The 25489-nt window shown below is 41.9% G+C and overlaps 1 protein-coding gene across 1 annotated transcript in view; it reads left to right on the forward strand.

The window, feature by feature from the left end:
* The window catches only part of LOC106586923 (receptor-type tyrosine-protein phosphatase-like N), a 135081-nt gene that overhangs the window by 83623 nt on the left and 25969 nt on the right, over positions 1-25489 (forward strand). The window contains exons 10-12 of the mRNA XM_082969209.1: positions 3139-3225; positions 3355-3434; positions 6480-6544. Of these exons, the coding sequence (XP_082825335.1) occupies positions 3139-3225; positions 3355-3434; positions 6480-6544 (232 nt within the window). The remainder of the gene's footprint in view (positions 1-3138; positions 3226-3354; positions 3435-6479; positions 6545-25489) is intronic.

The following is a 25489-nucleotide window of genomic DNA, read 5'->3' on the forward strand; positions in this document are numbered from 1 at the left end:
TGATGGTTGATTTTGGAGAGCGTTCGCAATTTCGGCTGTTGTTTTTCTAATGGCATAATTAGGGTTGGTATCACTGCTGAGGTCAGAGATCAATCCTTTTATGGGTGGAGGTTCACTAATTAGCGGAGGAGTGGTGACCACCTCCTTTGGTAGCTTGCACATTATTAGAAAAATTTAGAGGAAAAATGTTCCTATTTTTTTTCAATGTTTGGGTTTGGAATTCATTGGAAGCTGCAAAGACAAGTTTAATCTATTTATAGATGTTGACGAACCATCAGTACTGTACCAGTAAAGTGGAAGTTGGACGTGAATGAATTTGCAAAAGCAAATTTAATTAATTAATCAATGCCAATGATTAATCCTACCTGGGTAGGCTATCTGGGTATTAAACTTGAATTAACCTGAGGTTGCTTCATCCAGGTTAATATGGGAAGTTTAAAAGTGTCTCATTTGATTGCAAGAACATTAAGGTATGTTCAACAATTTAACTTATTAAATTGAATGAGATGATAATCCATACAATCTCCATTGATTGGATATCATAAGTGTAAACAGTAGATCAAATGTTGGGAACACTCCCCACTATGGTACACTTCTTCCTTGGGCCGAAGCCACATGGGATTCCCGCTGGGGCGGGACTTCTGTCAGTACTGGATTACTGAATGGGTTTTGCAAAAACCAAATTTTACTGATTGATCCATTTTAATGATAAATCAAACCTGTATAGGCTATTTGGGATTTAAACTTTAATTAACCTGAGAGGTTTATTCATCTAGGTTAATGTGGGAAAAAATTACAATGTCTCATTTAGAAAACTCATCAATTTGGATATTATTTAAACTTCAGAATGTAAATCTGGCAATTTCACTTATTAGTTCAATTGAATAAGACATCGATATCCGTCTGGATATCATGAGTAACAACTTGAGTGTCACCTGACTAATTATTCTTGAAGGAAAGTACTGGTGACTTCTTCAGAGGTCCCTGCTGGCACACGCTGAAATCCAACTCAAGTCGGATGAATTACAATGTGGCACAAACAAAATGGCTGTTTTCCCTTTTGTTAGCTTAGCATCTCGAGCAAGCTAATGCTACTTGATGCCGGAAAAATGCTCACATAGGATTCCCTTGGCAAGGGAAAGGTTTTACTTATAACGTATTATGTTCAAACCCTTTTCGGCGATATTTGACGATGTTTTAACCGGAACTCGCGGGAAACAACGGAATGCACCGTGGTCTACTCGCATCGAAACGCGAGAGACAGAGAGATACTTATCGCTGGTCAAGCTAATCTCTCCTAAATTTCAATCGGCTGGCTCTTTGTCCTCGCTCGAGAAATTAATAATGACCTAGCCAGCACGCGTCTGAAACGCGCGAGGCACAAATAGCCCAGCGTTTGGCCAAACGCGCTATTTCTCAGATAGCTTTATCAGCCCTCATACAGAACTGTATAGTTTATGCTACCCACTGACTACGTCAGAGCACAACACGGAGGCGATTCTCCAGAGCACACACGCACCAATAATTCCGGTCTACAATTCCCATAATGTAATCATAAACTTGGTATATTATGTAATCTGCTTTTCAATTTTATATATGCTGAATCAAAATGAAAGCTTCATCCTATTTTAGATTCCTCGCACGGGGCGTCATATGTCGTGTCTTTGGCTATGCCGGATTAAGTGATATGACATGCTAACTTATAAAATGATTTCTCTGTAATTAATATTACCTGATTAAGCTAATCATGTAAATGTAATTAACTAGAAAGTCGGGGCACCACGGAAGAATGTTTATAGAGCCGTTATCTTCCGAATAAACTCTTAAAATACTTTGTAATATTTTACATCGATAGCAGTCAATATTAACCCTTGTCTTATTTTCAGTCTCATAATGAAAGTTGTAAATTCTTGGCTATCTTCACGAACCCTGGCTAACAAGTTGAATCAGCAATACAAAATTGGGTTTAATTATTTATTTACTAAATACCTAACTAATCACACAGAATTACAAATACACAGAATACAATGATGTCATACAGAATTCACCCCTGGTGAACGGAACCTGTATGAAAGCTGGTTACACAAAGGAAAGGGGGTTGGGCTTGAATGAAAGAGCGGGAAGATTTAGGAACACAGAAACAGCAGCTATGCTATCGTAAATACATTATCTTATGCATTCTAAATTACCGCCATTTGGAAAAGGAAAATGCAATAAATATTTACTCTGAGCTGAGCTTCGGTAGATTGGTCGTAGATGCTGGCCGTGTTGGCCAACAGATCTCCCTGTTACTCGGAAGAATGTCTCTGGTGGTAAATTGGATACGTGGTGGTATCTTCGTCCGTCTGTTAGACTGGATCCGTTGTCCGTCCTTTCCTAGCCCACGTAAGCAGCGGCCGCTGCTAACTCAACGGCTAGGAAGTATCACTTCTGTAGTGAATAAGCTCAAAGTTCATACCATTCGCCACCAAAGCTCATGCCGAGGTTGGCTTAGTTCTGTTCTTGACATGTGTGTTCTTCTAACGTAGAGGCTGCAGACCTCACGTGCTGGAACAACGTGGTTATCTTTTCATCAAAGGCTTATATAGTGGAGAGGGGGGAAGGATGTGTTTCATCGTTTATAACCCCTGTCTCTTCACAGGGTTGGGTTACTGATCAAGCAGGGCACTTTCCTTATGAAAACCCAATTCTCTCATTTGGAAGCTAAAATTACATTTAATCTCCTAACAAACAATTTCAATATCAAACATTTCAATTGCATAACAATTCCATGTTACTCTGATAACTAGAGAGTGCATACTTTCTCAGGTACAGTTTATGTCGTCCTGTCATCAATCATAATGTCTCAGATGACAAGCGAACTGACATACATACTCATTACGTTATCAAGCATATTTCCAACTGGTTTTATTACCAAAATATGGTTCCTTTCCCCATTTGTTTGATGTTCCCAGACTCTCTATATTTAACAGGACAGCAGTCCTTCAGTAGGGTCAGTAAGAGAGGGGAAGGGAGAAAGGTATTTATGGGGGGGGTCATAAACCTTACCCACAGGCCAACGTCATGACAACTCTAAGGTCATATTCATGTTGATTGCGTGTTGTTGTTTTTGTTGTTATTGTTGTTATTGTTCTCCAGTCCTCTCAGTCTGTATAATGGGGTGAAACTACTGGGCGTACTGGCAGAGAGGATCCACCTGACTACCAGCAGCTTCATCAACATCAGGTAATGCACTGTGTGTGTGTGTGTGTGTGTGTGTGTGTGTGTGTGTGTGTGTGTGTGTGTGTGTGTGTGTGTGTGTGTGTGTGTGTGTGTGTGTGTGTGTAAGCTAATCGACTCATTTTGTTCCTCCAGTGTGGTGGGCCCTGCCCTGACGTTCAGGATCAGGCAGAACCCTCAGAACATGAGTGCAGAGGATATGGCTGAGAAGGCTGGTGAGAACCTCTTTCTCTTTCTCTCTCTGTCTCTCTCTCTTTCTCTTTCTCTCTCTGTCTCTCTCTGTCTCTGTCTCTGTCTCTCTGTCTCTGTCTCTCTGTCTCTCTGTCTCTCTCTGTCTTTGTCTCTGTCTCTGTTTCTCTCTCTGTCTCTGTCTCTGTCTCTGTCTCTCTGTCTCTGTCTCTCTGTCTCTCTGTCTCTCTCTGTCTTTGTCTCTGTCTCTGTGTGTCTCTCTCTCTCTCTCTCTCTCTCTCTGTCTTTGTCTCTCTCTCTCTCTCTCTCTCTCTCTCTCTCTCTCTCTCTCTCTAGTGAAATAGACAATAAATAGAAGTGAAATAAACAATAAAAAAATGAACAGTAAACATTACACTCACAGAAGTTCCAAAAGAATAAAGACATTTCCAATGTCATATTATATATATATATATATATATATATATATATATATATATATATATATATATATATATATATATATATATATATATATATATATATATATATATATATATACAGTGTTGTAATGATGTGCAAATGGTTAAAGTACAAAAAGGAAAATAAATAAACATAAATATGGGTTGTATTTACAATGGTGTTTGTTCTTCACTGGTTGACCTTTTCTTGTGGCAACAGGTCACACATCTTGCTGCTGTGATGGCACACTGTGGTATTTCACCCAATAGATATGGGAGTTTATCAAAATTGAATTTGTTTTCAAATTCTTTGTGGATCTGTGTAATCTGAGGGAAATATGTGTCTCTAATATGGTCATACATTTGGCAGGAGGTTAGGAAGTGCAGCTCAGTTTCCACCTCATTTTGTGTGCACATAGCCTGTCTTCTCTTGAGAGCCAGGTCTGTCTACGGCGACCTTTCTCAATAGCAAGGCTATGCTCACTGAGTCTGTACATAGTCACATTTTTCCTTAAGTTTGGGTCAGTCTCAGTGGTCAGGTATCCTGCCTTTAATAGTTGTTTCTAAGATTTGTATATCTCTCTCTCTCTCCCTCGCTAGCTCACTATCTATACCCTCCCATCTCTCTCTCTCTTTCATATTTGATTCTAAGATTTGTATTTGAATCTCTTGCTCTCTCTCTCTCTCTCTGCCTGTCTCTCTCCTTTCTCTGTCTGTCTTCATCTCTCTGTCTTTCTCTCTTTCTCTGTCTCTCTCTCTCTGTCTCTCCTTTCTCTGTCATCCATATTAACACCATGCTCTGAATCCCAGCACAGGCCTCTCTGGCAGATTTAAAGTTCTGTACAAGAGGGAAAGAGAGACAGAACCATTATTTTTCTCAGCAGTCAGACCTGTTGTTCTCTGAGACGCAGCCTGACGGTGTCCATCTATTAATAAGACTGGTCAACGTGTAGTCCTATATACTTCTCATAGGACCAATCCTTTATCTATAAAATGTCCCTTGCCAGAGATGTTACCCGTGTGGCTCAGTTGGTAGAGCATGGTGTTTGCAATGCCAGGGTTGTGGGTTTGCTTCCCACGGAGGACCAGTATGGGGGGAAAAAATGTATGAAATGTATGCATTCACTACTGTAAGTTGCTCTGGATAAGAGTGTCTGCTGAATGACTAAATTGTAAAATATATTCAGATTTTTTTTCTGCCGTCTGGCTGTGGCCGTACTCCAGCTGAATGTAAAGGACGTCTGGCTGTGGCCGTACTCCAGCTGAATGTAAAGGGCGTCTGGCTGTGGCCGTACTCCAGCTGAATGTAAAGGGCGTCTGGCTGTGGCCGTACTCCAGCTGAATGTAAAGGACGTCTGGCTGTGGCCGTACTCCAGCTGAATGTAAAGGACGTCTGGCTGTGGCCGTACTCCAGCTGAATGTAAAGGACGTCTGGCTGTGGCCGTACTCCAGCTGAATGTAAAGGACGTCTGGCTGTGGCCGTACTCCAGCTGAATGTAAAGGACGTCTGGCTGTGGCCGTACTCCAGCTGAATGTAAAGGGCGTCTGGCTGTGGCCGTACTCCAGCTGAATGTAAAGGACGTCTGGCTGTGGCCGTACTCCAGCTGAATGTAAAGGACGTCTGGCTGTGGCCGTACTCCAGCTGAATGTAAAGGGCGTCTGGCTGTGGCCGTACTCCAGCTGAATGTAAAGGGCGTCTGGCTGTGGCCGTACTCCAGCTGAATGTAAAGGACGTCTGGCTGTGGCCGTACTCCAGCTGAATGTAAAGGACGTCTGGCTGTGGCCGTACTCCAGCTGAATGTAAAGGACGTCTGGCTGTGGCCGTACTCCAGCTGAATGTAAAGGACGTCTGGCTGTGGCCGTACTCCAGCTGAATGTAAAGGACGTCTGGCTGTGGCCGTACTCCAGCTGAATGTAAAGGACGTCTGGCTGTGGCCGTACTCCAGCTGAATGTAAAGGACGTCTGGCTGTGGCCGTACTCCAGCTGAATGTAAAGGACGTCTGGCTGTGGCCGTACTCCAGCTGAATGTAAAGGACGTCTGGCTGTGGCCGTACTCCAGCTGAATGTAAAGGACGTCTGGCTGTGGCCGTACTCCAGCTGAATGTAAAGGACGTCTGGCTGTGGCCGTACTCCAGCTGAATGTAAAGGACGTCTGGCTGTGGCCGTACTCCAGCTGAATGTAAAGGACGTCTGGCTGTGGCCGTACTCCAGCTGAATGTAAAGGACGTCTGGCTGTGGCCGTACTCCAGCTGAATGTAAAGGACGTCTGGCTGTGGCCGTACTCCAGCTGAATGTAAAGGACGTCTGGCTGTGGCCGTACTCCAGCTGAATGTAAAGGACGTCTGGCTGTGGCCGTACTCCAGCTGAATGTAAAGGACTTCTGGCTGTGGTTGAAGGATATGAGTGTCTATGTGAACATTTCCATGATTTTCGGAGAAGAACCCACAATCCCTTTCACTCTGACTCTCCGTAGGGTCAGAGTTCATAGGAGCTGACGTAGAGGCCCATGGTTAAAAGTGGTGCACTAAAACAGGGAAGAGTGTACCGTTTGGGACATAGACAGAATAGTGTGTTGAAAATCATGAATAACGACAGTTTTTTTGGTTTGTGTGTGTTTTTGTCTCTGTCAGCATCTCAGAAGTCCTTTCTGGAGTCTGAGACGGGGTTGAAGATACTGCAGACTGGTGTGGGAGAGGTACAGTGGAACTTCCTTCAGCCCTTCTTCATCCCCTCTCTGGAGGGGGCACACTTAGACGAGGGTGACTCTCTCTGCCTTTATGCCTTCACACTCTTTCTTTCTTTCTTTCTTTCTTTCTTTCTTTCTTTCTTTCTTTCTTTCTTTCTTTCTTTCTTTCTTTCTTTCTTTCTTTCTTTCTTTCTTTCTTTCCTTCTTTCTTTCTTTCTTTCTCTCTCTCTCTCTCCATGGGTTGGTAACGCTGCAAGGAGTTGAGTAACATAGTAGAATGATACAGGACAACCTTGCTAAATGTATATGTATTGGTCTAGCTAGACGCAGAGCCATCTCCAGCTGCCTTGGAGACAAGTCTCATGACTCTCTTTCTCTCTATTTCTCTCTGTCTCTCTGACGCTCTGTCTCTCTGTGTCTCTGTCTCTCTCCTCTCTTTTGAAGATCCTACTCTCTCTCTTCTCTCTTCCCCCACTCATCTCTCTCTTCTCTCTCTTCCCCCACTCATCTCTCTCTTCTCTCTCTTCCCCCACTCATCTCTCTCTTCCCCCACTCATCTCTCTCTTCCCCCACTCATCTCTCTCTTCTCTCTCTTCCCCCACTCATCTCTCTCTTCTCTATCTTCCCCCACTCATCTCTCTCTTCCCCCACTCATCTCTCTCTTCCCCCACTCATCTCTCTGTTCTCTCTCTTCCCCCACTCATCTCTCTCTTCTCTATCTTCCCCCACTCATCTCTCTCTTCCCCCACTCATCTCTCTCTTCTCTCTCTTCCCCCACTAATCTCTCTCTTCTCTCTCTTCCCTCACTACTCTCTTCTCTCTTCCGGAAAAGGTCCCTATAAACTTAGAATCAAATTAGATCAAATTTTATTTGGCACATGTGCTGAAAAGGTGTAGACCTTACAGTGAAATGCTTACATACAAGCCCTTAACCAACAATGGAATTTTAAGAAAAATAAGTAACAAAATGTAACAAATAAATAAAAACAGAAGCAGTAAAATAACAAGTGAGGCTATATACAGGGTGTTACGGTACAGAGTCAATGTGGAGGCTATATACAGGGTGTTACGGTACAGAGTCAATGTGGAGGCTATATACAGGGTGTTACGGTACAGAGTCAATGTGGAGGCTATTTACAGGGTGTTACGGTACAGAGTCAATGTGGAGGCTATATACAGGGTGTTACGGTACAGAGTCAATGTGGAGGCTATATACAGGGTGTTACGGTACAGAGTCAATGTGGAGGCTATATACAGGGGGTACCGGTACAGAGTCAATGTGGAGGCTATATACAGGGTGTTACGGTACAGAGTCAATGTGGAGGCTATATACAGGGGGTACCGGTACAGAGTCAATGTGGATACTATATACAGGGTGTTACGGTACAGAGTCAATGTGGAGGCTATATACAGGGGGTACCGGTACAGAGTCAATGTGGAGGCTATATACAGGGGGTACCGGTACAGAGTCAATGTGGATACTATATACAGGGTGTTACGGTACAGAGTCAATGTGGAGGCTATATACAGGGGGTACCGGTACAGAGTCAATGTGGAGGCTATTTACAGGGTGTTACGGTACACAGTCAATGTGGAGGCTATATACAGGGGGTACCGGTACAGAGTCAATGTGGAGGCTATATACAGGGGGTACCGGTACAGAGTCAATGTGGAGGCTATATACAGGGCGTTACGGTACAGAGTCAATGTGGAGGCTATATACAGGGGGTACTGGTACAGAGTCAATGTGGAGGCTATATACAGGGGGTACTGGTACAGAGTCAATGTGGAGGCTATATACAGGGTGTTACGGTACAGAGTCAATGTGGAGGCTATATACAGGGGGTACCGGTACAGAGTCAATGTGGAGGCTATATACAGGGGGTGCCGGTACAGAGTCAATGTGGAGGCTATATACAGGGTGTTACGGTACAGAGTCAATGTGGAGGCTATATACAGGGGGTACCGGTACAGAGTCAATGTGGAGGCTATATACAGGGGTGCCGGTACAGAGTCAATGTGGAGGCTATATACAGGGGGTACCGGTACTGAGTCAATGTGGAGGCTATATACAGGGGGTACCGGTACAGAGTCAATGTGGAGGCTATATGCAGGGGGGTACCGGTACAGAGTCAATGTGGAGGCTATATACAGGGGGTACCGGTACAGAGCCAATGTGGAGGCTATATACAGGGGGTACCGGTACAGAGTCAATGTGGAGGCTATATACAGGGGGGTACCGGTACAGAGTCAATGTGGAGGCTATATACAGGGGGTACCGGTACAGAGTCAATGTGGAGGCTATATACAGGGGGTACCGGTACAGAGTCAATGTGGAGGCTATATACAGGGTGTTACGGTACAGAGTCAATGTGGAGGCTATATACAGGGGGTACCGGTACAGAGTCAATGTGGAGGCTATATACAGGGGGTTCAGGTTAGTCGAGGTCATTGAGGTAATATGTACATGTAGGTAGAAAGAGCCCATTCTACATTATCACCTCACTCAAAACTTCCTATTTTTAGGGGTTGTGGCTAAAACCATGATTTGGTCAAACAGTAAAGAGCATTATTTAACATCATTATTCCTGTAATGAGTTAAGTGTCTGCCCTTCCGCTGTGTCCTCACTGAGGCCTGTCCCTGTGTCCTCACTGAGGCCTGCCGCTGTGTCCTCACTGGGGCCTGCCGCTGTGTCCTCACTGGGGCCTGTCCCTGTGTCCTCACTGAGGCCTGGCCCTGTGTCCTCACTGAGACCTGTCCCTGTGTCCTCACTGAGGCCTGTCCCTGTGTCCTCACTGAGGCCTGTCCCTGTGTCCTCACTGAGGCCTGGCCCTGTGTCCTCACTGAGGCCTGGCCCTGTGTCCTCACTGAGGCCTGTCCCTGTGTCCTCACTGAGACCTGTCCCTGTGTCCTCACTGAGGCCTGTCCCTGTGTCCTCACTGAGGCCTGTCCCTGTGTCCTCACTGAGGCCTGGCCCTGTGTCCTCACTGAGGCCTGGCCCTGTGTCCTCACTGAGGCCTGTCCCTGTGTCCTCACTGAGACCTGGCCCTGTGTCCTCACTGAGGCCTGTCCCTGTGTCCTCACTGGGACCTGCTGCTGTGATGAGTGAGCCACTGTCCTCTCCCTCCATGCGCTCGAGAGAACAATTGCATTCTGATCGTATAACATTTCAAAAATGTATTTGCAGGAAATGTTCTAATGATCAGATACATACCACCTGTCTAACCTTCCAACCCTACTACAGTAGAGATCAGATACCTGTCTAACCTTCCAACCCTACTACAGTAGAGATCAGATACCTGTCTAACCTTCCAACCCTACTACAGTAGAGATCAGATACCTGTCTAACCTTCCAACCCTACTACAGTAGAGATCAGATACCTGTCTAACCTTCCAACCCTACTACAGTAGAGATCAGATACCTGTCTAACCTTCCAACCCTACTACAGTAGTGATGCGATACCTGTCTAACCTTCCAACCCTACTACAGTAGAGATCAGATACCTGTCTAACCTTCCAACCCTACTACAGTAGAGATCAGATACCTGTCTAACCTTCCAGCCCTACTACAGTAGAGATCAGATACATACAACCTGTCTAACCTTCCAACCCGACTACAGTAGAGATCAGATACATACCACCTGTCTAACCTTCCAACCTTACTACAGTAGTGATCAGATACCTGTCTAACCTTCCAATCCTACTACAGTAGAGATCAGATACATACAACCTGTCTAACCTTCCAACCCTACTACAGTAGAGATCAGATACCTGTCTAACCTTCCAACCCTACTACAGTAGAGATCAGATACCTGTCTAACCTTCCAACCCTACTACAGTAGAGATCAGATACCTGTCTAACCTTCCAGCCCTACTACAGTAGAGATCAGATACCTGTCTAACCTTCCAACCCTACTACAGTAGAGATCAGATACCTGTCTAACCTTCTAACCCTACTACAGTAGAGATCAGATACCTGTCTAACCTTCCAGCCCTACTACAGTAGAGATCAGATACCTGTCTAGCCTTCCAACCCTACTACAGTAGAGAACAGATACATACCACCTGTCTAACCTTCCAACCCTACTACAGTAGTGATCAGATACAGGAAATGTTCTAAATTCATTTTTTTGATGTGTGCTTATTGTCTTGCTGGGAAGATCCACTTGCTGCCAAGTGTCAGCATCCGGGCAACGGCAACCAGTTTCTTTGGCTAAAATGTCCTGGTAAAGTTCATGATGCCGATGATCTTAAATAACAAAGGTGCCAGGAACAGTGGAAGCAAAATAGTCCCATAGTACCAGGACATTTTAGCCAAAAACCTGGTTGCCACTGCCAGGAGGCTGACACAGCAAGTGGATCTTCCCAGCAAGACAATAAGCACATATCAAAATCCACAAAGAAATGGTTCATTGACCACAAAATCAACTTTTTTCCAATGGCCGTCTAAGTCTCTGGACTTCAACCCCCAATTGAAAACCTGTGGTTGGAATTGAAGAGATATCAAGGATCTGGACAGATTCTGTATGGTGGAATGGTTTAAGATCTCTCCCGTAAAATAAAAGTTGAATAAAAGTTTGAATAAAACCAGTTCATTTAGTAAATCTAGCCTAGTCTAAGACATAGACCTAATACCTTTATGTAAAAATAGTACTAGTTAGCTTGTCCACTATAACAACAGGTTCGAGCGTAACCAGATTAACTTGCTTTGAAGATTAAACTACTTTCAGTGAGCACTAACCCCGTGTCCCTGTCGCTAGACTAGTGACTTCAACTAGCTTTGGCTGCCATCTAGTGGAAAGGAATGGTAACTACACTGGACTGCTAGTTGGCAGAGTAGTGACTTCAACTAGCTTTGGCTGCCATCTAGTGGAAAGGAATGGTAACTACACATCTCGTTGCCAGAGTCAAAGTAGGCTTTAATAATATATGCCATTCAGCAGAAGTCTTTATCCAAAGCAAACTGGGTACATGGTAGTGGAAACAGATCATAGAAACAGGATTACAATTTTGATATCATGGATGGTCATTTCTTGCATCTATTGCTCTGTCTATTAATCTGAGAGTGGTTACATTTCTCCAGCCCCAAATCCCTCAGCTTTTTACCCAAAGAGGAGCAGAGAGACACTTTGTTATTGTTTCTACTGCTGATTGACACTTTAAGAAGTTAAAATGTAGATTCAAATACACACCAAAATATGTTACAGATACTATATAAATGACCCATCACTCAGACAGTTACTGAAAACAAACCAACAGGCCTGCAGCGTAGCCTAGTGGTGAGAGCGTTGGACTAGTAACCAAAAAGTTGCAAGTTCAAATCCCTGTAGCTGACAAGGTACAAATCTGTTGTTCTGCCCCTGAACAAGGCAGTTAACCCACTGTTTCTAGACCGGCATTTAAAATAAGAATTTGTTCTTAACTGACTTCCCTAGTTAAATAAAAAAAATATCCAGCAATCAAATATATTTTACGTAAGCCCTTTTTACATCAAAATAATAACCACAGTGGTTAAAGAAGGTGCAACAATTCAACACCTCAGGAGCAAATGTCAGTTGGCTTTTCATAGCTGAGCATTCATAGGTTGAGACAGCAGGTGCGGTAGAGAGAGAGTCGAAACAGCAGGACCGGGACAAGGTAGCACATTCGTTGAAACGGGTCAAAATAAATCTGTGGAAAAACAATTCTACTCCGATTCCCTTTATGGATGGGGGTGTATCTTTGAATTGGCTGTTGAATGGCCTGCTCCTTCTTCAGGAACACCATTCCGCACCCCTCAAGTGATCGATAAGTATATCTTGCCTCGCACTGTGATGATTGTGATTCTGAGCTGTCAGGTTCATACAGCGAGTCCTGGTCTCCACTGATCTCTCTCTCCGTCAGCTCCATATTGGGGACTCAGTAGTAGAGTGATGGTCATGAGCAGAATCTATCTGGGCCCTTTAGTGAGGGTCTCGGTGGACCTCTTCTCATTTTACATTTTAGTCATTTAGCAGACACTCTTATGCAGAGCAACTTACAGTAGTGAATACATACATTTCATTTCATTCATTTTTTTGTACTGGCCCCCCCCCGTGGGAATCGAACCCACAACCCTGGCGTTGCACACATCATGCTGGCATTGTAAACACCATGGTCTACCAACTGAGCCACAGGGAAGACCTCCACCGCAGCACAGGAACACTTTGGCACCCAGTGGTCAGTTTGGCTGTACTAACCGTTCTTTCCTGTTGGTAGAAAGCAATTAAGGCATCTATTAGGCTATAGTTATATTCAAGAATCACTGCATATACTTGGAACTAAACAATAGCCTTAGAAATAACATGGATTAGCATGTACCACCTGCTTCCTGCACAGTCTCCTCCAGGATGAAAACATTTTCAGGGATGAAGATGTCCTCCTGGAAAACAAACAAACGTTTTGTTAAGACAACTGAAACCCGCATATATCAGTTGGCTACAAGCTACCTGTCTTGTATGCTTTGTCAACACACACACACACACACACACACACACACACACACACACACAGAGAGAGAGAGAGAAAATACAGGGACATTTATTTTTCAGCAAACATTAGCTATGTCAACTTCAGTCTAGCTAAATGAGGTGGAGCTAACAAAACATTACAAACACAAATCTGTTAACAAAATGTATTACAGTACTTGACTGTCTGAGGTGGAAGCTAGCTACAGTAAATGTATTACAGTACTTGACTGTCTGAGGTGGAAGCTAGCTACAGTAAATGTATTACAGTACTTGACTGTCTGAGGTGGAAGCTAGCTACAGTAAATGTATTACAGTACTTGACTGTCTGAGGTGGAAGCTAGCTACAGTAAATGTATTACAGTACTTGACTGTCTGAGGTGGAAGCTAGCTACAGTAAATGTATTACAGTACTTGACTGTCTGAGGTGGAAGCTAGCTACAGTAAATGTATTACAGTACTTGACTGTCTGAGGTGGAAGCTAGCTACAGTAAATGTATTACAGTACTTGACTGTCTGAGGTGGAAGCTAGCTAGAGTAAATGTATTACAGTACTTGACTGTCTGAGGTGGAAGCTAGCTACAGTAACTAACGTTACCTAATAACAGGGGTACACGGATAAAATGTGTTGCAATTTTAGTTGCAGTTGAGTTGCTTGTTAACTTTATTTGCTGGGCGGTGTTACACAAAACACTCCAGATTCAATTAGCTAGTTACCTTCAACTAGAGTTGTCCAGTGTCTAACGCCTAGTCAACAACAGTCATGACCGGTTAATCTCTCTGGGAAATGTGGGACGGTAGCGTCCCACCTCGCCAACAACCAGTGAAATTGCAGGGCGCCAAATTCAAAACAACAAAAATCTCATAATTAAAATTCCTCAAACATACAAGTATTGTACACCATTTTAAAGATGAACTTCTCATTAATCCAACCACAGTGTCCGATTTCAAAAACGCTTTACGGAGAAAGCATACCTTGCGATTATGTTAGGTCAGCAACTAGTCACAAGAAAACATACAGCCATTTTCCAGCCAAAGAGAGGAGTCACAAAAAGCAGAAATAGAGATAAAATTCATCACTAACCTTTGATGATCTTCATCAGATGGCACTCATAGGACTTCATGTTACACAATACATGTATGTTTTGTTCGATAAAGTTCATATTTATATCCAAAAATCTCAGTTTACATTGGCGCGTTATGTTCAGTAATGTTTTGCCTCCAAAACATCCAGTGATTTTGCAGGGAGCCACATCAGTTTACAGAAATACTCATCATAAATGTTGATGTAAGATACAAGTGTTTTACATAGAATTAAAGATACACTGTGTCAGATTTCAAAAAAGCTTTACGGCAAAAGCACACCATGCCATAATCTGAGTACAGAGCTCAGACACCAAAACAAGTCATACAGATATCCGCCATGTTGTGGAGTCAACAGAAGTCAGAAATAGCATTATAAATATTCACTTACCTTTGATGATCTTCATCAGAATGCACTCCCAGGAATCCCAGTTCCACAATAAATGTTTGTTTTGTTCGATAAAGTTCACCTTTATGTCAAATTCCTCCATTTTGTTTGCGCGTTTAGTCCAGCATTCCAAATTTACAAAGCGCTCATGTTTAGTCCAGACGAAAAGTCAAAATAGTTCCATTACAGTTTGTAGAAACATGTCAAACGATGTATACAATCAATCTTTAGGATGTTTTTATCATAAATCTTCAATAATATTCCAACCGGACAATTCCTTTGTCTTCAGAAAGGAAAGGGAATGTGGCTTGCGCTCACGGCTGTGCGCGAGACTGAGCTCATGGCCTACTGCCAGACACCTGATACAATCAGCTCTCATTCTCTCCCCATTCACAGTAGAAGCCTGAAACATCATTCTAAAGACTGTTGACATCTAGTGGAAGCCTTAGGAAGTGCAATATGACCCCACAGACACTGTATATTGGATAGGCAATCACTTGAAAAACTACAAACCTCTGATTTCCCACTTCCTGGTTGGATTTTTTCTCAGGTTTTTGCCTGCCTTATGAGTTCTGTTATACTCACAGACATCATTCAAACAGTTTTAGAAACCTCAGAGGGCTTTCTATCCAAATCTAATTATATGCATATTCTAGCTTTTGGGCCTGAGTAGCAGGCAGTTTACTCTGGGCACCTCATTCATCCAAGCTACTCAATACTGCCCCCCTTTCCCAAAGAAGTTAACGTTACCTCAGGCTCCAGTACATTGACTCGCAGCCGCCTCCTCCATTCAGTCGCTTTTAATTGACTCCGAAGTCAGCAATGTTGATGATGGTCGGTCGGTCGGTATCCCCTATACCATAACATCGAAAGTGCCCTTCATCGCGAAGTCTACCTCAGCGAAATGCTGTCTGCAGATCCTGCGAGTTCAAGCTGGCACGTCCTTCCTCTTCAGAACATGGAGCCACTTCTTCAAAAGTTGTAGGTCCTTGGGCAGCCGACGGTAGTTCACCGAGGGATTTTTTTGGGGAGCAAATTAATCTAGCCTGGCGCTATACAGTTCATGTTTGAGTTACTACTTGTTGTTGCCATCTTCGTTGTCCGCCCCTAACCTCACTCTCTTCGATACCACAGACAATTTGCTGATTCCTGCCAGTGATGCACAGGCATCAGTCGTTACTATGGCAATTTAAAATGGAGCTGACCATAGCTCAAATAAACATTTTTGACGATCAAAATACTAAATATAAATGCACATGTTTAGTATTAGTGGATTGAATACATCTCTTTGTTTAGATTTACTTCCTAAAGTGTTTCCATTCCCTTTAAGAGTTGATAGTGTTTCCATTCCCCTTTAAGAGTTGATAGTGTTTCCATTCCCCTTTAAGAGTTGATAGTGTTTCCATTCCCCTTTAAGAGTTGATAGTGTTTCCATTCCCTTTAAGAGTTGATAGTGTTTCCATTCCCCTTTAAGAGTTGATCGTGTTTCCATTCCCCTTTAAGAGTTGATAGTGTTTCCATTCCCCTTTAAGAGTTGATAGTGTTTCCATTCCCCTTTAAGAGTTGATAGTGTTTCCATTCCCTTTAAGAGTTGATAGTGTTTCCATTCCCTTTAAGAGTTGATAGTGTTTCCATTCCCTTTAAGAGTTGATAGTGTTTCCATTCCCCTTTAAGAGTTGATAGTGTTTCCATTCCCCTTTAAGAGTTGATAGTGTTTCCATTCCCTTTAAGAGTTGATAGTGTTTCCATTCCCTTTAAGAGTTGATAGTGTTTCCATTCCCCTTTAAGAGTTGATAGTGTTTCCATTCCCTTTAAGAGTTGATAGTGTTTCCATTCCCCTTTAAGAGTTGATAGTGTTTCAATTCCCTTTAAGAGTTGATAGTGTTTCCATTCCCCTTTAAGAGTTGATAGTGTTTCCATTCCCCTTTAAGAGTTGATAGTGTTTCCATTCCCCTTTAAGAGTTGATAGTGTTTCCATTCCCCTTTAAGAGTTGATAGTGTTTCCATTCCCTTTAAGAGTTGATAGTGTTTCCATTCCCCTTTAAGAGTTGATAGTGTTTCCATTCCCCTTTAAGAGTTGATAGTGTTTCCATTCCCCTTTAAGAGTTGATTGTGTTTCCATTCCCCTTTAAGAGTTGATAGTGTGTCCATTCCCCTTTAAGAGTTGATAGTGTTTCCATTCCCCTTTAAGAGTTGATAGTGTTTCCATTCCCTTTAAGAGTTGATAGTGTTTCCATTCCCTTTAAGAGTTGATAGTGTTTCCATTCCCCTTTAAGAGTTGATAGTGTTTCCATTCCCTTTAAGAGTTGATAGTGTTTCCATTCCCTTTAAGAGTTGATAGTGTTTCCATTCCCCTTTAAGAGTTGATAGTGTTTCCATTCCCCTTTAAGAGTTGATAGTGTTTCCATTCCCCTTTAAGAGTTGATAGTGTTTCCATTCCCCTTTAAGAGTTGATAGTGTTTCCATTCCCCTTTAAGAGTTGATAGTGTTTCCATTCCCCTTTAAGAGTTGATAGTGTTTCCATTCCCCTTTAAGAGTTGATAGTGTTTCCATTCCCCTTTAAGAGTTGATAGTGTTTCCATTCCCCTTTAAGAGTTCACGGTGCGCGCTGTGATGTGGGCTGGTGTGGATAAAATGCCAGGGCCAAATTCTTGTCCCAGTCTGCCCCTGCTGCTGCTCTGTTCTCTCCCACAGACTGCCTATCCTGTCCAAGACATCAAACCAAACCCGACCCGCCCCCCACCTCCGTTACTCTCCCCATCCCAAAAGCAACATGTGGAGCTGTGCCTTTTTCAAGTGACAAGTGGCGGCGTCCGGTTGAATGGAGTTTGAAGGAGAGCGAGAGGCCTTGCATTGTATCCCTGGAGAGCGCGGAGAGGGGAGAGAGGGAGAAGCGCATTTTTATTTATTCCGTTGCCTTTCTCTTTTTCATTTCACAACATTTCACTTCTTTGGGCTACCTTTCCCTCCTCTTTGCTTGCGTGTAGACCTAGGCTACTTGCTACAAGTTTATAGAATCCTTTGCAGAAATCCCAATGCTTTTCAAATGGCTATTTTCAAGGGTATTATTAGTGATATCAGGGCTTATCGGAACTTAAATGTGATATTGGGTCATGCATCATGAGTGGAAGAAAGAGAAAGAGCTCCTGTAATGTTTTTACGGTCCACATTAGCCGTATCTGATTCAGGAGAGATGCAGCGGTTGATCCAGGAGGAAAACAGCCCTGGTGTTGAAATGTAGGATGGATTGTGGTGAGTGTTATTCTTAGTCTCTAGATATATATTTAGTGAAAATGAAGTGGGCTGTATGATTCAAGTTTAACGGTAAACAACTTAAGGGAGTGTGTAAATTGGGCTAAATATTATATTGAGTAGACTACCCACTCAGAACTAGGCTTTATATCGGAAGATACAAGATCAGCTTCTTTCAGGACTACTTTAGAGCAATTATTTTGGTAAAAACAACAAAAACAAACGTTTTGGGCCTCATTGCTCGTATCATAAGGAAACGCTAGCAGAAACGGCATATTATTTTCCAGCAAAATAAATTAATAAAAGCAACGTAGGCTATCAAAAAAGAAAATACGTTTCTATGAACACATAGAGACAAACTACTAATAACATGGCCTGAAATTAATCGTATTATGAGAAAGATAATAATAATAATTCATTTCCCAACATTTAAAGCCTATTCATGAATACACCTGCATAATTTCGACCTAGGCCTGCTACAGGTAATTTCCAATTAAAATGCATAACTAAGTGCTTGTTGTTATGAATGCATTAAGTTGATCAAAAGGAACAACTTGGATTAATTGCTTTCTAGTTACAGAATAACCTGAACACATTTACATAATAGCCCTGCTAGTGGATTAGTAATGTTTATATAATAGGCCTGCTAGTGAATTAGTGGTGTTTATGTTTATATAATAGGCCTGCTAGTGGATTAGTGGTGTTTATGTTTATATAATAGGCCTGCTAGTGAATTAGTGGTGTTTATGTTTATATAATAGGCCTGCTAGTGAACTAGTGGTGTTTATATAATAGGCCTGCTGGTGAATTAGTGATGTTTATATAATACACCTGCTAGTGAATTAGTAATGTTTATATAATAGGACTGCTGGTGAATTAGCAATGTTTATATAATAGGCCTGCTGGTGAATTAGTGGTGTTTATATAATAGGCCTGCTAGTAAATTAGTGGTGTTTATGTTTATATAATAGGCCTGCTAGTGAATTAGTGGTGTTTATATAATAGGCCTGCTGGTGAATTAGTGTTGTTTATATAATAGGCCTGCTAGTGAATTAGTGGTGTTTATATAATAGGCCTGCTGGTAAATTAGTGGTGTTTATATAATAGGCATGCTAGTGAATTAGTGATGTTTATACAATAGGCCTGCTTGTGAATTAGTGGTGTTTATATAATAGGCCTGCTGGTGAATTAGTGATGTTTATATAATAGGCCTGCTAGTGAATTAGTGGTGTTTATATAATAGGCCTGCTGGTGAGTTAGTGATGTTTATATAATAGGCCTGCTGGTGAATTAGTGTTGTTTATATAATAGGCCTGCTAGTGAATTAGTGGTGTTTATATAATAGGCCTGCTAGTGAATTAGTGATGTTTGTGTTTATATAATAGGCCTGCTAGTGAATTAGTGGTGTTTATGTTTATATAATAGGCCTGCTAGTGAATTAGTGATGTTTATATAATAGGCCTGCTAGTGAATTAGTGGTGTTTATATAATAGGCCTGCTGGTGAATTAGTGATGTTTATATAATAGGCCTGCTAGTGAATTAGTGATGTTTATATAATAGGCCTGCTAGTGAATTAGTGATGTTTATATAATAGGCCTGCTAGTGAATTAGTGATGTTTATATAATAGGCCTGCTAGTGAATTTGTGATGTTTATGTTTATATAGTAGGCCTGCTAGTGAATTAGGTGTGTTTACATATTAGGGGGGGGGTTGCTGTGGTTACAGGGTCAGGTTTGGCACCGTGATGAAAGAGGTGATGATGAAACGTGTCTGTCTCCGTTACTGGCCCTGCAGACAAAACAGCTAATCATTCCTCAACAATGAGTCAGTTTTACTTTCTAAGAATGTATTCACCGTAATCAATTGTTTTATTGCCGTTCCAGCATTATTACTGTGATCCTGTTATTGTCAGGAGCGGTTCTGCTTGCGTCGGCTGCAGCGATGTAGTCAGGGATTATCTGTGGCTGACTGAGTGGGGAGGGTAAAGGTTAGAGGTCAAGGGTCAGGGGTCAGGGATTGAAGAGGTGATGGGGGGGGTCCTGGGACTCTGCATCTCTTTAACCGTCTCTAGAAGGGATGGCTGTTTTTTGTTATTTGGTGTTTTGTTCCTTGTTACTTGTGTTATACTGCGATGTTGCTGACTGTGTTTAGTGGGGTCAGACATCAGTAATGTGTTCCTTATATTCAATGCCCCTTCCAGGACCTTATCCCATCTCTACATCTCCTAACCCCTACCTCCCAGGACCTTATCCCATCTCTACAACTCTTAACCCCTACCTCCCAGGACCTTACCCAATCTCTCCCTGGCCTCTACAACTCCTAACCCCTACCCCCCAGGACCTTATCCCATCTCTACAACTCTTAACCCCTACCTCCCAGGACCTTACCCAATCTCTCCCTGGCCTCTACAACTCCTAACCCCTACCCCCCAGGACCTTATCCCATCTCTACAACTCTTAACCCCTACCTCCCAGGACCTTATCCCATCTCTCCCTGGCCATTACAACTCCTAACCCCTACCTCCCAGGACCTTACCCAATCTCTCCCTGGCCTCTACATCTCCTAACCCCTACCCCCCAGGACCTTACCCCATCTCTACATCTCCTAACCCCTACCTCCCAGGACCTTATCCCATCTCTACAACTCCTAACCCCTACCCCCCAGGACCTTATCCCATCTCTACAACTCCTAACCCCTACCCCCCAGGACCTTATCCCATCTCTACAACTCCTAACCCCTACCCCCCAGGACCTTATCCCATCTCTACAACTCCTAACCCCTACTTCCCAGGACCTTATCCCATCTCTACAAATCTTTACCCCTATCTCCCAGGACCTTATCCCATCTCTCCCTGGCCTGTACAACTCCTAACCCCTACCTCCCAGGACCTTACCCCATCTCTACATCTCCTAACCCCTACTTCCCAGGACCTTATCCCATCTCTACAACTCTTAACCCCTACCTCCCAGGACCTTATCCCATCTCTACAACTCTTAACCCCTACCCCCCAGGACCTTATCCCATCTCTACAACTCTTAACCCCTACCCCCCAGGACCTTACCCCATCTCTACATCTCCTAACCCCTACCTCCCAGGACCTTATCCCATCTCTACAACTCCTAACCCCTACCTCCCAGGACCTTATCCCATCTTTACAACTCTTAACCCCTACCTCCCAGGACCTTATCCCATCTTTACAACTCTTAACCCCTACCTCCCAGGACCTTATCCCATCTTTACAACTCCTAACCCCTACCTCCGAGGACCTTACCCAATCTCTCCCTGGCCTCTACATCTCCTAACCCCTACCCCCCAGGACCTTATCCCATCTCTACAACTCCTAACCCCTACCTCCCAGGACCTTATCCCATCTCTACATCTCCTAACCCCTACCCCCCAGGACCTTATCCCATCTCTATAACTCTTAACCCCTACCCCCCAGGACCTTATCCCATCTCTACAACTCCTAACCCCTACCCCCCAGGACCTTATCCCATCTCTACAACTCCTAACCCCTACCCCCCAGGACCTTATCCCATCTCTATAACTCTTAACCCCTACCCCCCAGGACCTTACCCCATCTCTACATCTCTTAACCCCTACCTCCCAGGACCTTACCCCATCTCTCCCTGGCCTCTACAACTCCTAACCCTACCTCCCAGGACCTTATCCCATCTCTACAACTACTAACCCCTACCCCCCAGGACCTTACCACATCTCTACATCTCTTATCCCCTACCTCCCAGGACCTTACCCCATCTCTCCCTGGCCATTACAACTCCTAACCCCTACCACCCAGGACCTTACCAAATCTCTCCCTAGCCTCTACAACTCTTAACCCCTACCCCCCAGGACCTTATCCCATCTCTACATCTCCTAACCCCTACCCCCCAGGACCTTACCCCATCTCTACAACTCCTAACCCCTACCCCCCAGGACCTTACCCCATCTCTCCCTGGCCTCTACAACTCCTACCCCTACCTCCCAGGACCTTACCCCATCTCTCCCTGGCCTCTACAACTCATAACCCCTACCTCTCCTAACACCCCCGAACTGTGTGTCAGCCTGTTCCAGTCTGGCCCTAGGGGTCCTTTGTCCTCTTGTCCACAACCAGCTAATTTTTCCTGCCAGCTCCTCTGCCCCAGTCTAAAGACCTGTCCTTCTCCTGCTGTGTCCCAAATGGCAACCTATTCCCATAGGGCTCTGGTCAAAAGTAGTGCATTATATAGGGAATAGGGCTCTGGTCAAAAGTAGTGCACTATATAGGGAATAGGGCTCTGGTCTAAAGTAGTGCACTATATAGGGAATAGGGCTCTGGTCTAAAGTAGTGCACTATATAGGGAATAGGACTCTGGTCTAAAGTAGTGCACTATATAGGGAATAGGGTGCCATTTCCGCCCCCCTGTCCCCCAGTCCATTCATGTCCATAGTCAATAGTCAAGTTACACAGAGTTACACAGACCTCTGAGACACACACTTACCCCACCAGACATGCCACCAGGGGTCTTTTCACAGTCCCCAGGTCCAGAACAAATTCAAGAAAGAGTACAGTTTTATACAGAGCCAATTACTGCATGGAACTTCCATCCATCTCATATTGCTCAAATAAACTGCAAACCTGGTTTCAAAAACCAGATAAAGCAGCACCTCCCGGCACAACGCCTCTCCCCTGTTTGACCTGGACAGTCTGTGTGTCTGTATTGATATGTTGGCTATGTGTGCCTTTTTAGTTCTGTCCTTGAGGTTTTCATCTCTAATGATGTTCTGTATTATTGTTTCATGTTCTGTGTGGACCCCAGGAAGAGTAGCTGCTGCTTTTGCAACAGGTAATGGGGATCCTAGTAAATTACCAAAATACCAAATAAACAAAACAAAAAAAAATAACAGTAAACATTTCACTCACAAAGACTCTCAAAAGAATAAAGACATTTCTGTTTGCACATATTATGTAAGTAAGTACAAAAGGGAAAATAAATAAACACAAATATGGGTTGTGTTTACAATGGTATTTGTTCTTCACTGGTTGCCCTTTTCTTGTGGAAACAGGTCACAAATCTTGCTTCTGTCATTGCGCAATGTGGTATTTCACCCAATAGATATGGGAGTTTATTAAAATCGGGTTTGTTTTCTAATTCTTCGTGGGTCTGTGTAACCTGAGGGCAATATGTGTCACTAATATGATTATATATGTTGCACATAGCCTGTCTTCTCTTGAGAGCCAGGTCTGCTATGCCCACTGAGTCTGTACATATTCAAAGCTTTCCATTGTACACAGAGGATAATTCTGCAAACAGAGTCTCAATTTGGTGTTTGTCCCATTTTGTGAATTCTTGTTTGGTGAACGGACCCCAGACCTCACAACCATGAAGGGCAATGGGTTCTATAACTGATTCAAGTATTTTTAGCCAGATCCTAATTGGGATGTCAAATTGTATGTTCCTTTTTCCTTGTCTCTCAGATTGTTCACAGTTTTGTGGAAATTACCTGTGGTGCTGATCTCTCTTTCCCTTTCACATTCACTCTCTTCACTCTCTCTCTGTCTCTGACTCTCTCCCTCCCTTTCACATTCACTCTTCTCTTTCTCTCTCCCTTCTCTCTCCCCCTAGCCTTAAGGGTGGCAGGTAGCCTAGTGGTTAGAGTGTTGGACCAGTAACCTAAAAGGTTGCTGGATCAAATCCCTGAGCTGACAAAGTAAAAATCTGTTGTTCTGCTCATGAACAAGGGGGTTAACCCGCTGTTCCCCGGTAGGCCATCATTGTCAATAAGAATTTATTCTTAACTGACTTGCCCAGTTAAATAAAAATGATCTCTTTCTCTGAGTGGGGCAGAGAGAGGAGTGATTAATCAACAGCAATAAGAGGTGTCTTCTCACCTTAATATTATAGTTCTAGTTTATATTATAGTTCAGTATAGTTCATTATAGTTCATTATAGTTCTAGTTTATATTATAGTTCAGTATAGTTCAGTATAGTTCTAGTTTATAATATAGTTCAGTATAGTTCTAGTTTATATTATAGTTCAGTATAGTTCTAGTTTATAATATAGTTCAGTATAGTTCTAGTTTATATTATAGTTCAGTATAGTTCAGTATAGTTCTAGTTTATAATATAGTTCAGTATAGTTCTAGTTTATATAAGAGTTCAGTATAGTTCAGTATAGTTCTAGTTTATAATATAGTTCAGTATAGTTCTAGTTTATATTATAGTTCAGTATAGTTCTAGTTTATATTATAGTTCAGTATAGTTCAGTATAGTTCTAGTTTATATTATAGTTCAGTATAGTTCAGTATAGTTCAGTATAGTTCTAGTTTATATTATAGTTCAGTATAGTTCGAGTTTATATTAGAGTTCAGTATAGTTCAGTATAGTTCTAGTTTATAATATAGTTCAGTATAGTTCAGTATAGTTCTAGTTTATATTATAGTTCAGTGTAGTTCAGTATAGTTCTAGTTTATATTATAGTTCAGTATAGTTCAGTATAGTTCTAGTTTATAATATAGTTCAGTATAGTTCAGTATAGTTCTAGTTTATAATATAGTTCAGTATAGTTCAGTATAGTTCATTATAGTTCTAGTTTATATTATAGTTCAGTATAGTTCTAGTTTATAATATAGTTCAGTATAGTTCTAGTTTATATTATAGTTCAGTATAGTTCAGTATAGTTCTAGTTTATATTATAGTTCAGTATAGTTCAGTATAGTTCTAGTTTATATTATAGTTCAGTATAGTTCAGTATAGTTCTAGTTTATAATATAGTTCAGTATAGTTCAGTATAGTTCAGTATAGTTCTAGTTTATATTATAGTTCAGTATAGTTCTAGTTTATAATATAGTTCAGTATAGTTCAGTATAGTTCTAGTTTATAGAATAGTTCAGTATAGTTCAGTATAGTTCAGTATAGTTCTAGTTTATATTATAGTTCAGTATAGTTCTAGTTTATATTATAGTTCAGTATAGTTCTACTTTATATTATAGTTCAGTATAGTTCAATATAGTTCAGTATAGTTCTAGTTTATATTATAGTTCAGTATAGTTCAGTATAGTTCTAGTTTATATTATAGTTCAGTATAGTTCAGTATAGTTCTAGTTTATATTATAGTTCAGTATAGTTCTAGTTTATATTATAGTTCAGTATAGTTCTAGTTTATATTATAGTTCAGTATAGTTCAATATAGTTCAGTATAGTTCAGTATAGTTCTAGTTTATATTATAGTTCAGTATAGTTCTAGTTTATATTATAGTTCATTATAGTTCTAGTTTATATTATAGTTCAGTATAGTTCAGTATAGTTCTAGTTTATATTATAGTTCAGTATAGTTCAGTATAGTTCTAGTTTATATTATAGTTCAGTATAGTCATAGTTTATAATATAGTTCAGTATAGTTCTAGTTTATAATATAGTTCAGTATAGTTCTAGTTTATATTATAGTTCAGTATAGTTCTAGTTTATAATATAGTTCAGTATAGTTCTAGTTTATATTATAGTTCAGTATAGTTCTAGTTTATATTATAGTTCAGTATAGTTCAGTATAGTTCTAGTTTATATTATAGTTCAGTATAGTTCAGTATAGTTCTAGTTTATAATATAGTTCAGTATAGTTCAGTATAGTTCAGTATAGTTCTAGTTTATATTATAGTTCAGTATAGTTCAGTATAGTTCTAGTTTATAATATAGTTCAGTATAGTTCAGTATAGTTCTAGTTTATAGAATAGTTCAGTATAGTTCAGTATAGTTCAGTATAGTTC

Source organism: Salmo salar, chromosome 25, assembly GCF_965601325.2.
Source record: "Salmo salar chromosome 25, fSalSal1, whole genome shotgun sequence".
NCBI classification, from domain to species: Eukaryota; Metazoa; Chordata; class Actinopteri; order Salmoniformes; family Salmonidae; genus Salmo; species Salmo salar.